The sequence below is a fragment of the Elaeis guineensis genome, chromosome 9 (genome assembly GCF_000442705.2).
Source record: "Elaeis guineensis isolate ETL-2024a chromosome 9, EG11, whole genome shotgun sequence".
NCBI lineage: Eukaryota > Viridiplantae > Streptophyta > Magnoliopsida > Arecales > Arecaceae > Elaeis > Elaeis guineensis.
In genome coordinates, this window is record NC_026001.2 from 55,415,945 (window position 1) to 55,428,625 (window position 12,681).

The window sequence follows — 12,681 nt, forward strand, 5'->3', positions numbered from 1 at the left end:
CGAAGGGAGAGCCCCTGTTCACCACTCGCCCTCCTTTCATAGAGCAGATCATGAGGGAGCCGATACCTTGCCACTTCAAAGCACCATCGATGGGGGTTTGTGATGGCACCATCGATCCCTACGACCATTTGGAGAGCTTCAAGGCCCTTATGATGCTGCAAGAGGCCTCAGACACCTTGCTGTGCAAGTCCTTTCCCTGCCACTCTTCAAAATGCTGCTTGGGCTTGGTACATTGGGCTCTAGCCAAACTCCATCCATTCTTTCGAGGAGTTCGGTTGCCTATTCGCTGCACAGTTCGAGAGCAGCAAAAAGCCAAGAAAAGGTATTATATCCTCTTCTCCATCCAGCAGGAGGATTTGAAGCTACATTAGTCGCTTTAAAGTGGCTATGTTGAAAGCTTGTGACCTGGACCACTCGATCGCGATGTCAGCCCTTAAGGAGCTGGAGGTGAATAGCTTCTACTTCTTTATGTCGAAGTTCCCCCATGACTTCGCCAAGCTCCTTGCTCGTGTCGATAAGTACAGCAATGCTGAGGAAAGGATGGTAGAGAAGTGGAAACAGAAGGCGGAGTGAAAAAGGGCTAGGGAGGATAATCCTGCTCAGTCAAAGAAGCTGAAGGGCGACGGAAAACCTCGTCGACCTCGGAGGCCTCGACAGTTCGAGAGCTTCATGCCTCTTAATGCTTCTCGAAGACAGATCTTGATGGAAATAAAGAATCAGAACATAGTTTGTTGGCTTGGGAAGATGAGCTAGCAGTCCCGATGTGACCCGAAAAAGTACTGCCACTTCCACTAGAACCATGGGATGATACTGGGAATTGTTTCCTTCTGAAGAAGGAAATCGAAGCCCTCATCCAATGAGGTTATCTACGGGCCTACATTGACTGCTCAAGGGACGTCGAAGGATCAGGCCACGAGCTCCAACCTGTGCCTGAGCCTCTGGTCGACAACAGGCCCATCGCCGGAGTCATTCACACCAATTGCGAGAGGATCCGTAGTTGGAGATGCAAGCTCGTCCTAGAGGAAGTCCTATGTCCGTGCGGCCCAGTTGCGACCCCTACACCAAAGAAGCAAAGGTCGGATGGGGTCATCTCTTTCTTTAATGTCAATGCTGAAGGCGTCCAGACCCCCCATGACGATGCTATAGTTGTTTCTATGACCATTGCAAATTATGATGTAAAAAGGATTTTGGTGGATAATGGAAGCTCTGTAGATATTTTGTTTTATGATGCCTTTTCTAAGATGAATCTGCCTGTGAACCTACTCCGAAAAACTAATTCTCTTTTAGTTGGTTTTTCAGAAGATGTTATCTCCGTTGAAGGCATCATAACCCTGCCTGTGACCAAAGGACAAACCTTGAGGCAAGTCATAGTTATGCTTGACTTTCCAGTGGTGAAGGTAGCCTTGGCCTACAATGCGATACTGGCGAGGCCTAGCTTGAATGCTCTCTGAGCCATCATCTCCACTTACCACCTGTTGGTGAGATTTCTATCGCCCAAGGAGTGGGTGAGGTTCGAGGTGATCAAGCTCTGGTTAGGGCACTGCTACGTTGCAACTTTTAAAGGCATGAACCCGAAGGAGACCCTGCCTATCGAACGTTTCGATGCTCATGATGAGTGAAAGCAGCAGTGTGGGGAGCTGGTCAAGCAGCTTATCTCGATCCCCCTCCATGAATCTGACCCAAGCAGGATAGCCTAGACTGGAGTGCGGTAGGATGAAGCCTCCTGAAACAGGCTTTTGGACTTTCTATGGGATAATGCTGATGTCTTTGCATGGTTAGCTGCGGACATGCCCGGCATCGATCTGAAGGTTATGGTGCATCGTCTGCACGTCTATCCATTACATCGACTGGTGTGGTCGAAGAAGCGGAGCTTCGCCCTTGAGTGCCAACAAGCATCAAACAGGAGGTGGACAAGCTTTTAGCAGCAGGCTTCATCCGTGAGGTGGACTATCTCGAGTAGCTGGCGAATGTCATCATCGTCAGAAGGCAAATAACAAATGGCAAGTATGTATAGACTTTATTAATTTAAATAAAGCTTGTTCGAAAGTTAGTTTTCTAGGGTAGACCAGCTCATTGATGCCATCGCAGGGCACTAGATGCTCAACTTCATGGATCTCTTCTTTGGGTATAACTAAATTTAGATGGCATCCGAAGATGAGGAAAAGACGTCCTTCATCACTAACCAAGGGCTATACTGTTATTAGGTTATGCCCTTCGGCTTGAAGAATACAGGAGCCATCTACCAATGCCTTGTCAACAAGATCTTTAGGGGTTAGGTTGGTTGCAACATGGAGGTTTACATCGAGGATATGCTGGCGAAAAATTGTTGGGAGGAGCAGCATGTGGGGATCTCGAGGAAACCTTCAAGACTCTATGTATCGCATGAAGCTCAATTTGAGAAATGCACCTTTAGGGTAGCCTTGGGATATCCCATTTTTACCCATCGTGGGATCAAGGCAAATCCAGAGAATATGTTCGAGTCGTCTTCGAGATGTCACCGTCGAGGACTCGAAAAGAAGTGCAGTGCCTCACGGGATGGGTGGCTGCACTAAACAGATTCGTGGCAAGCTCAACAGAGAAGTGCCTGCCTTTTTTAAGGTCCTGAAGTAGATCAAAGACTTCCAGTGGATGGCAGAGTGTCAAGCCACCTTTGATCAGCATCAGGAGTATCTTGTCTCGGCTCCATTCCTGACCAGGTCGTCTTCCTAGGAGACATGGTATTTGTACTTGCTGTCTTCCCTATAGCCATAAGTTTAGTCCTTGTTCGAGAGGAAGACATTGTGCAGAAGCTTATCTACAATGCTAGTAGGGTATTGCAGGATGCGCAGACTAGATACCCCAAGGTGGAGAAGATTCCTATGCTTTGGTGATCCCAACGCGAAGGCTTCGACCCTACTTGCAAGCACACTCCAGTAATGTGCTGACCAATCAACCCCTAATGTAGGTCTTGCAGAGGTTTGATGCCTCAAGAAGGTTGACCAAGTGGGTTGCGGAGCTCAAGGAGTTTGATATTGACTACCAACCCCGACCATCCATTAAGGCCTAGGTGTTGGCGGATTTTCTTGTGGAGTGTACACTCCCAGATGAGATCAAGCTTGCTGGAATCTTCCGACTCTGCACCAGTGAGCCCCTGGACACTACAAGTTGACGGATCATCCAATGTCATAGGCGTCAGGGTTGGGCTGATCCTTGCTGGTCAGAGATAGATATTTCAAAGACAGTTAAAGTCAAGGCCTTACCTTAGCATTAGTGCGAGAGAAGTTTTGAAGGTAGTCCGCAAAGGATTGTGCCAGCAACTTCTTGTCAGTCGGAAGCACCGACTCTTCCAGCAGCTTCATGTAAGCCTCAACAGTTGGCACCGAATTGCCAGCAAGAGGTTGGCAAGCATCTGGAAGAGTGGGAGTGCTTACTCTTTCTACAATCACTCCCGTAACCTGGAGAGGATTGCCCCCAATAGGAACGGAGTCGACTGTGACGATCTTCGTAGCTTCAGAAGGAGCAGCGTGCTTCTTTTTTGTTTGTTTCTCTCTTTGTTCCACAGACTTGGCTACGGTAGTCGGCCACGATAGTCTCGTACGAAGCAGTGGGAGAAGGGGTTAGGACAACCCTCCTCTTCTTCTCTCTCTTCTTCTTCTTGGATCAGCATTGGGGTTTGGCCCTTTAGCTCCTCCCTAGAGAATGTCGGACCTACGTGACCATAGAAAAGTCAATATATTTGCCTCATTGCTTTGAGGTTAAACAGATGAACATTTGCACTCATCTTTTGGAACTGGACCTATGAAGTATAGTTTTCTGAGGAGATCTTCGCGCAAAAGCTTAGGGTATGAGGGAACTTTGGGCTACTTCAACTCCTCGACCATCAACTTTTCTACCTCGAATAGCTTTGCAAGATTCAGTAACGCAGATTTCTTTGGTGATCCCCATTTGGTCGGAAATCTCCATGGGGTCGAAGAGGATGCAAATGAGAACTGACTCTTCCACTCTTGAATAGAGGGGGCCCAGAAGGGAAGTTGGTGATACCTTTCCTGGGGGAAGCATACCACCAACTTTTGCTCCAAGGATGCATCTTCATCTGGAATAATGCTCGAAACATGCTCGCATGGAGAGGTATTCTCCGGGGTAGAAGAAAGCAAAAGAATCGAACTATCATATGTCAGGCATTGGGGGTGAGTTGGATTGGACAAAATTGATACCACCTCAGTAGTTCGGTTGGAACTTTGGAATTGAAAGCCTCAGACCACCCTTCAAAGCCTCATACAAGGCTATCCTATTCTCCCATAAAGAAGTCACATTGCCAGAGAGGTTGGGTGCTTCGAGGACTATGTTATCAGGGATTCATACTCCCTTTAGATTCGCCCAAGGTCATCTTCCTCTAGGATGGCCCTGACAGGATTCGAACTCTGATGCACCCCAAGTGTGTCTGTGGCAAAACTCTCAGAAGCTTGAGTAGGAGACCCTTGATCAATGGACTCCGGTCCTATGGGTTTATCTAAAGGAGAAGCTATGGAAGATGAAAGAGAAGAGGACTGAGAAGAAGAAAGTCTCGAGAGGACAAGGAGGATAGACCCACTAGAAACCCCAGATGAAGGAAGAAGATAGCAATGTCACTGGGGAAATCCTTATCAGCATCAAGGCATGAAGCTTCAGCACCCATTCTGATCAGCAAGAAGATAGGAGCCTATTGCTCTTGATTTTTATGTTTAAAAGTTTCCCATGGTTTATCTTTGTATTGTTATTCCTAGTTGTCCTTTTAACTTAATGGCTACATGCATGATTTATTGTACAAACCAAGGTTTGCTGTCTTGGTACAGACCCCCTACCAGTATCATCCTATTGGTATGTGGTTCGGTACAGTACGAGATGACGTACCAAGTGTTAGTATGGTACAAGACACCATGCCAGTATGAGACCGGTACTGTATGGTACAGGGTGTATCAGCTTGTTTGACCCGGTATGGCATTCCATAATACCAACCCATACCACCTGATATTGGGCAAATTGTACCCTACCAATAAAATATCGATATTGTATTGACGTCCAATGTGGCTAATTGGCCTATATTAGGTGGAACAGAAGGATTTTGCTTGGTTTTTTGCTTGCATCGCCTGGTTTTGGGCAGTACCAATGCTAGGCATGAGAAAAGGGTTTATTGATTGTATGCTAGTATGGTGTTGCACCATAATGTACTCGACATACCATGTACAATACTAGTGAGGTATTGGTATGTATTCGATGTTGTATGGTGAACCTTGGTTATATGTAAGTTGTATCTCCGATCAATGTGAAGAACTTTTTTTTTATTTGGAGAAACCGGACGCATAATATGATTCTAGTATGAATACATCCAAAAAAGTCAAAGAACAAAGTATCATGAAGAGAGGGAGGTGTCACATCAAAATCATCCCAAATCTATCCATCTGAATGCTTTGCAACAAAGGAGGCAACCAGTTCGCAGCCCTATTCGCCTACCAATAAACATGAGATGCTCGAAAGGCATTGCAGCTCTCTGTAATTCTCCAAATATTTTGCAGCAAGAGATGACCAATCCTTGGAGGCAACTGCCTTACAATCCACCGAATCACCATCATAGAACCACCCTCGAGAAGGATGGACTCGACTCCAACAATGAGCCTTGCATAGTGAATCTCCTCCCAAGCCACCTATAGCTCTGCCCCAGTTACGAAGATATTAAAAATCCAACTACCTCTGGCTGCAACGAATCTAGAGTCAGGGCCTCTCAAAAACACAGGCATTTTTGGCTAGTGAAATGTGATACGCGATATAAGCAGTCCGATTGCCCTAGGGATAAGAGGAACCTCTGCTCGTGCACTCCTTCAGATAATGGAGGAAAGTATCCACTGGTGTAGCAGACTGAAAGACCACCATCGGGGTGTCAGAGATCTTCCAACCCCGACTGGCAGTGGGGTACTGAAAGAGAAAATGGGCTATAGACTCCTCAGTGGAGCAACAGTCACAAAGGGGCGGGACACTCAGACCTCTTCTGCTCAACACCTCCTTAGAGGGAATGCAACACCAAGCCACCTTCCATAAGAAAGGGTAACTCTAGGATGGACACCAAGCTTCCAAACCCAGGCGCAAACAATCCTCTGCCTTGAAATAGCTCTGTAGAGCTTATACAAATCCTGAGTTCTCATTCCTGCGCTGCAGGCGAATCTTAAATCTCCTGTCAGGGACCTTGCACCTAGGAATGGGCATGGGCGACACTCTGCCAGCCAGCCCATCGCCAAACAAATCGGAAACAAGTGTGGTACAGCTTCTGCCCTCACTTGGGATCCACAAGTCACAAACCCGCATTTCTGCAGCAATAGGACACTGTGTTAAAGGCAACTTTGCAATCCAAGCATCCTCCACTCTCACCAACTGACCATTCCCCAAACCATCTGATGTTGGCTGACACCATCTGGGCATGTGCACAAATCTTCCTCCGCATGAAAGAATAGTTGCGGCTTGGCCGCAGATCAATGTCTGAGGTTTCCAGGCCATACTTGGCTCAGATCACTGAGGTCTAGAGGTTGGCAGGCTCAAGGAAAATCCTCGCAGCATGTCTAGCAAGCAGGGCCAAACTCTCTTGATCATCAGTTATTGAATGCCTAGGCCCCCATCCTGGAGCAGTTGGCACATTGCATACCAAGCCACTAGATGCACCCTTCTGACGTCACCATGGAAGCCCCACGAGTATCTGAAGCCTCTGCTTAAGCCGAATCAAGGAAGACTTTGGCAAGAAGGTGTTGGTCATGAGGTAGACAGGAATAGAGCTGAGCATTGATCTTAACTAGAATGACGCTCTCCATCATAAATAGAGACCTCGACTGCCACCCCTCCAACCGGTCCCGAATTCTTTGCTCCACCACATCACATGCAGCCCTTCTAAGCCTCCGGCCTGTAATCAGAATGCTGAGGTACTGCCAGGTGCTGTCTTGCTCCACAATTCCAAGCACTTCCTTGGTCCCCATCTTAAGTTGGGGCTTGATTTTTGGACTAAATCAGCACCTGGCAGCATGGTAGCCCTCCATGATACTGTCATTCACATTATTTTATATTTGATTCAATGATTTAGTAATTCCAATATCTATTATTATTGGATATCAATTCTATAGATATCTGCACTACCATGAGGAATCCATTTTGTGGTAACAGTATACAATGTGGATGACATGTTATTTTTCTGCAATATAACTTGTTTGGGTATTTGCCTAAAAGGCCATATTTGCTGACATGTTTACCTTTTTCTTTCATGTAATTGCTTAACTTTTATTCCTTTCCAGTAGTTATCACTTTATGTTTGAGAACTACTCTGTTTTCCATCTTTCGATGGTCGATATGTGCATAATCCAGGATGCTTCTTTCAAGTAGTAATTTATGTCTCTATTTTTTCTTCACAGTTTTAAAGGGAGGCTACTTATAGTTATGCTTATTTTTTCTCATGGAAATTGTTAGCATATACCATTGGACTCTTCTTCCATGTGTTGTTAACTTTTCTATGTAGCCTTGGTATGCTCGGATTTCCTGCAAGTTAGTTGTCCTTTTCCTTGTGTTTCACTCACTAGCTGGCTGTTGCACATGACCACAGGATTTACTTGTGATCCGGAAAATTCACCCTTGCTTGCCTTCATTCAAAGCAGAGTTTACTGCTTCTGTTCCTCTAACGCGAATTCGTGATATTGCTCACCGCAGTGATATTCCTCACAATCTGAAGGTCATCTTTCACTACAGTCTGGTTGATACGACTGGTATTTATCTTTGGTTACTGATATTCCTTTTGAATTACCAGCAAGAAATTAAACATACAATACAAAACAAGCTTCACCGAAATGCTGGTCCTGAAGACTTGGTTGCTACAGAAGCCATGCTTGCTAAGATTACCAAGACTCCTGGAGAATACAGTGAAGCATTTATTGAACAGTTCAAAATATTTCATCATGAACTTAAAGATTTTTTCAATGCTGGGAGGTTGTTGCATTGTGACTTTTGACCCTCTTTAAATTTTCTATGCCGGTGTTTAGAGGCCATTCATCAGTTTATCAACCTTGAGCATAAAATGCTGAAACTGGAATTTGTTATACAGGCAACCATTTTAATGGATATCTTATGGACTTACATTGTGTAAAGAGCATTCTCATTCTTTGCATTTTCCCATTGCCTTATCTGAGTATTTCATGGCATCCTAGCTTAAACTGCAATTTGGGGTTTTGAAAGCATCCAAGTTCATGTAAAGGGAACTGCATCAGGCCATCAGACTTTATTATCAATAATGCAACTGGGCAAAATAGAATGCAAAACTAAAAAGATACTTATTTTTAACTGATTTAAGCTGCTAACTCTTCACTAAACACTGCTGCAGCCTTACTGAACAGCTGGAGTCAATCAAAGAATCTTTGGATGAGCAAAAGTTACAAGCTGTTGCCTTGATTTTGGAATGCAAAAAGGTAATTTGCCTTCTACTGTTTATATATGATAACTACTTCAGATTGCAGGATTTGAAATGTTTGTCTTTGTCATCAGAAAGATATTATGGTTAAACAAAGCTACAGAGGCATATTCAAGTCTTTTTTTTTTTTTTACATATATATCCTCCTAAATATTGTAATTTGTATGAATACCCTCTCAACATCAGTATTTGCATGTATATCCTTCACATGTATTTGAATGATTTAGCCACGTTTTTGAATTTTTGGGAAACTAGCTGTTATTTCGTTAGCATTCTCTGAGTTGGCTCTACATCAGATGCCAAAAATCTAGTGTTCTGTCTTTCTCTGCTCGCCTGAGATTGAATCGGCTCAGATGTTGTCTTGGTCGACTCTTCTGAGAATTGGGTCGGCTTATCGAATTTTTGGATCAACTCAAAAGATTTGTTGGATTTTACTGCTTTTTGTGTTCATCTTTCTCACCGAGTTGGCTCTCCTCTTCACTGAGTCGGTTAAGTTGATCACTTGGTCGGCTTAAAGAGTTGTTCTATAATTTGAAGATTCTTTCTTTTCTGTCTTCTGATACTAGATCGGCTCAGCTTCAGACTGGATCGGCTCAGATGCGTGCTGAGCATGCCACAGGAAGTTTTAGACAGCTTTTCTTGCTCCACCTTATTTCTAGGCTAGACTTGCCTTCTTAAATATGATTTATACTCATTAAGAGGTGCATCTAGACTAGATTTATCCCTTTAAATCTTAGACATCTTTTGCTTCCAATTTTGAGGGTCTTATGTCTGAAAATCTGAATTTTCTTGAGGATATTGCCTTTGAATTTTCTTGAGGTTGTATCCTTTTGAGTAAGATGAGTTAGCATTTTGAGGAAGCCTATATCCATTCTCAAGAACTTCATTAGTAAACATAATTTGTACTCAAATATCTTTTGACATCATCAAAATCAATTCTAGGGCTAACAGGTATACATGCAAATAGAAGCTTTGTAGGGGTATTCATGTAATTTTATATATTTAGAAGGATTTACATGTAAAAATTTTAATTTTAATTTTATCTATTTCAATTTTTTTAATTACTTAGAAGATTCTCTTACTTGCTCCTTAATATTTTTTTTTGTGAAAACATTCCTCAGGAAAAGAAAGATTTGATGATTAAATAACAAGCAAAGTTTTGAAAATTCTTTCACTAATTATGAGATTATTCTACTTTATTCTTTTTATTTATGATAATCGTTATGTCTTATTTCATTGAAATCAGCTTGTGATATTTATTATTATAGGTGCATATAAGAGGGTATACATTAGAATATAGAATGGGATTAGAATCTCTTAAATGCACATGATAGATTGTATGATCAAGCTATTTGCTACTGTTGTACTTATGGATGGAAGAACAACATCAATCATCCTTGAGCAAAACCATTGAAAGACTTCAAAACCTTTTTAGACTCTCACTAACAATCTCCATGACTATATGGTGGAAGGCCATGCTTAACATTAGATACCTTAAGCCAATTTTCTTTTGAGCTTCAATTTTCTGAAACTAATAATGAGTTCGCTTTTCAATTTAGCAATCAAAGCTAAGTTATTAGGAAGATATGAAGATTGGTAGTATAGATATTCTAGCCCCCCCAAAAAAATCTGGACCCTTGATTAGCCAATGAGAAAGATTGTGGCTAGATTTGGATGAAGACTCTTAGTAGATCTCTGTCTCAGCCCACCCACAGCCAATTATTCATCATTCATCAGATCATCCGATTTTTCTAGCTTCAAGCTCATTCAATCTCTCCAACTTAGAGCTTGTTAGGTCCTTCCAACCCGGATTTTAGCTGCAATAAGCCCCTTATCCTGAGGCACCTTTGATTTTTTTATAAATTTTTATGACACCTCATAAATATACATCTATAATTCCAAGTTTTGCAATTGGTATAAACAAATTTATATAATCAATTTGTTCAAATGAGCAAAGTGTTTTTTTGAGCTTGACTAAAGCTCAACCTAACTCTAACATAGTCAAGCAAGCTATGAAACGAGTCAAAGTCTCTTCGGTCCTTTTTTTTAATATATCTTAATCTAGTTAATGTATGAAATCTTGACATATGCAGTAATGAACTTAGAGAATAAGCTTGAATTGGGCTCATGAATAATTTTATTTAGAAAAAATTACAGGAACACCTCCTTCACTTTCGCTCAATTTCATTTACACCCCTATATTTTAAAAAGTGTTAAACTGATCCGTCTAGTTATTGATATGTTTCGATATAATCCAGTCATTCATTTTACTGACAAACAGTATTAGATTTCTCTCTCAATGAACAAAAATGCCTTCTGTTCATGGATGGGCTTGGAGGAGGCAGAGGATGAGAAGGAAAAGTGGATGAGGAGAAAGAGGAGAAGAGGAGAAGTAAGGAATGTGTTAGAGGAGGAGGACAAGAAGGAGAAGAGAGTGGGGAGGAAGGAGGGGGAAGAATGGTTATTGGTGAGAAGGGATAGGGGTGGAAGGGGTCGCTATGAAAAGGATGGCTTATAGGCAATTTGGAGGAGGATGAGGAGACAAAATGGATAAGGAGGAAGGGAAAGAGGTGGAGGGAGCCATCATGGAGGAGAAATGAGTGAGGAAGGAGAGGGGGAAGGATATTTTGTCGGTGAGAAGGGGTGGATGTAGAGGGGGGGTCATCTAAAAGGGTAGGGCTTATGGGTTGGTTTAGAGGAAAAAGAGGATGAGAAGGAAGGGGAGGAGGGGAGAGGGGCCGTCGGCAAGGAATGGGGTGTAGGAGGACAAGGAGGAGAAGAGGATGGGAAGGAAGAAGATAGGGAAGGTAAGAAGGAACGGAGATGGAGGGGGCTGTCGTGGAGGATGGTTTATGGGCGGCTTGGAGGAGGATGAGGATAAGGGGATGGAGAGGAAGGGGAGGAGATGGAGGAATGGGTGGAGAAAGGGGAGGAGGAGAAAGGAGGGAGAAGGATGAGGAAGGGGAGGAGAAATGGGTGAGGAGGAATCAAGAATGGGGAGGAGAGATGGGCGAGGAGGAACCAAGGAAGGGGAGGAGAAAGGAGTGGAGGAAGAAGGGTGAAAGACGGACGTTGGTGATGAAGGAGAGGATTAATCAGAGAGAAGGGAGGAGGCAGGAAGGAGGAGATGAAAATAAGAATATTTTTGTCATTTTATAAAATTCTATTGACGGAGATAGACGGCTGAAACATATCAATAAGTAGAAGGATCAGTTTGACACTTTTAAAGTATAGAGGGTATAAGTAAAATTGAGCTAAAGTTGAGGTGATGTTCTTATGATTTTTTTCTTTTATTCATTTATTTATTTTGGGAGAATGAGAGGGTTAAGTACTATCTTTTTTTTTCGAGTAATATTTTCATAGAAAATATTAAAGAGTGAGTATGACAATAATATAAGTATTTAATCAAGTTGAAATAGATAAAAATAAAAATAATTTTTTTTGCATGTAAACTCTTTTAAATATGTTAAATTGAATGAATATCCTTGCAAAGCTGCTATTTGCATGCATACTTTTATAAATATTTCTTTTTGCATGTCTACCTATTAAGCAGGGTTCGTCGTACCGGGCAATTCCCGGTACGGGGCATATCGAATCGGCCGTCGATTCGGTTCAGCTGGTTTTTTTTGAAAAACCACTTCGAACTACACCGAACCGCTCGGTTCGATGTGATTCGGCTCCATACCGCCCAAAATCGAGCGGTATGGATTGGGATGGTTCAGTTCGGCTTGAACCGAACTGTACCGACACCCCATATGAAAAAAATGGGGGGGGAGTGGGGCCTGGGTTGTCTTTTAGTGACAGCCCAGGTGGGTTGTTTTTCTGAAAAGCTCGAGAGCTCTCGGAGAACTCCCGAGGCTCTCAGACTCAACAAGACTGTCGAGATGCCAAAAAAATAAGAAAAAAAATTTCATCAAATTGCAGCACTAGTTCGAGGAGATGCTGATTTTTAGTCGGAAGTAAGGTAATGTGTTATTTTTTTAGTAAATATTTTATTTTTTATGTTTTTGTTGTTAAAAAAGATGAGAACGAGAAAGTATGAAAATAAGAGGAAATCATGCAAAAATTTTATGATTTTGGTATGATTTAATTATATGTGATAGATCTTTAGAAGATCTACATGATGGCACTAAAATTATTAATTTTTATTAATTATATATTTTTAAAATATTTATATATGTTTATTTATAAAAAAATATTAAAAAAATAAATTTAAAAAATAAAAAATCAGA

At 42.3% G+C, this 12,681-nt stretch overlaps 1 protein-coding gene across 10 annotated transcripts in view; it reads left to right on the forward strand.

Annotated features, from left to right (window-relative positions):
• The window catches only part of LOC105034176 (phosphoglucan, water dikinase, chloroplastic), a 146,089-nt gene that overhangs the window by 45,461 nt on the left and 87,947 nt on the right, over positions 1 to 12,681 (forward strand). For all 10 annotated transcript variants that reach the window (XM_073243502.1, XM_073243509.1, XM_073243510.1 and 7 more), the window contains 3 exons: positions 7,592 to 7,717; positions 7,793 to 7,971; positions 8,363 to 8,447. In XM_073243502.1, the coding sequence (XP_073099603.1) occupies positions 7,592 to 7,717; positions 7,793 to 7,971; positions 8,363 to 8,447 (390 nt within the window). The remainder of the gene's footprint in view (positions 1 to 7,591; positions 7,718 to 7,792; positions 7,972 to 8,362; positions 8,448 to 12,681) is intronic.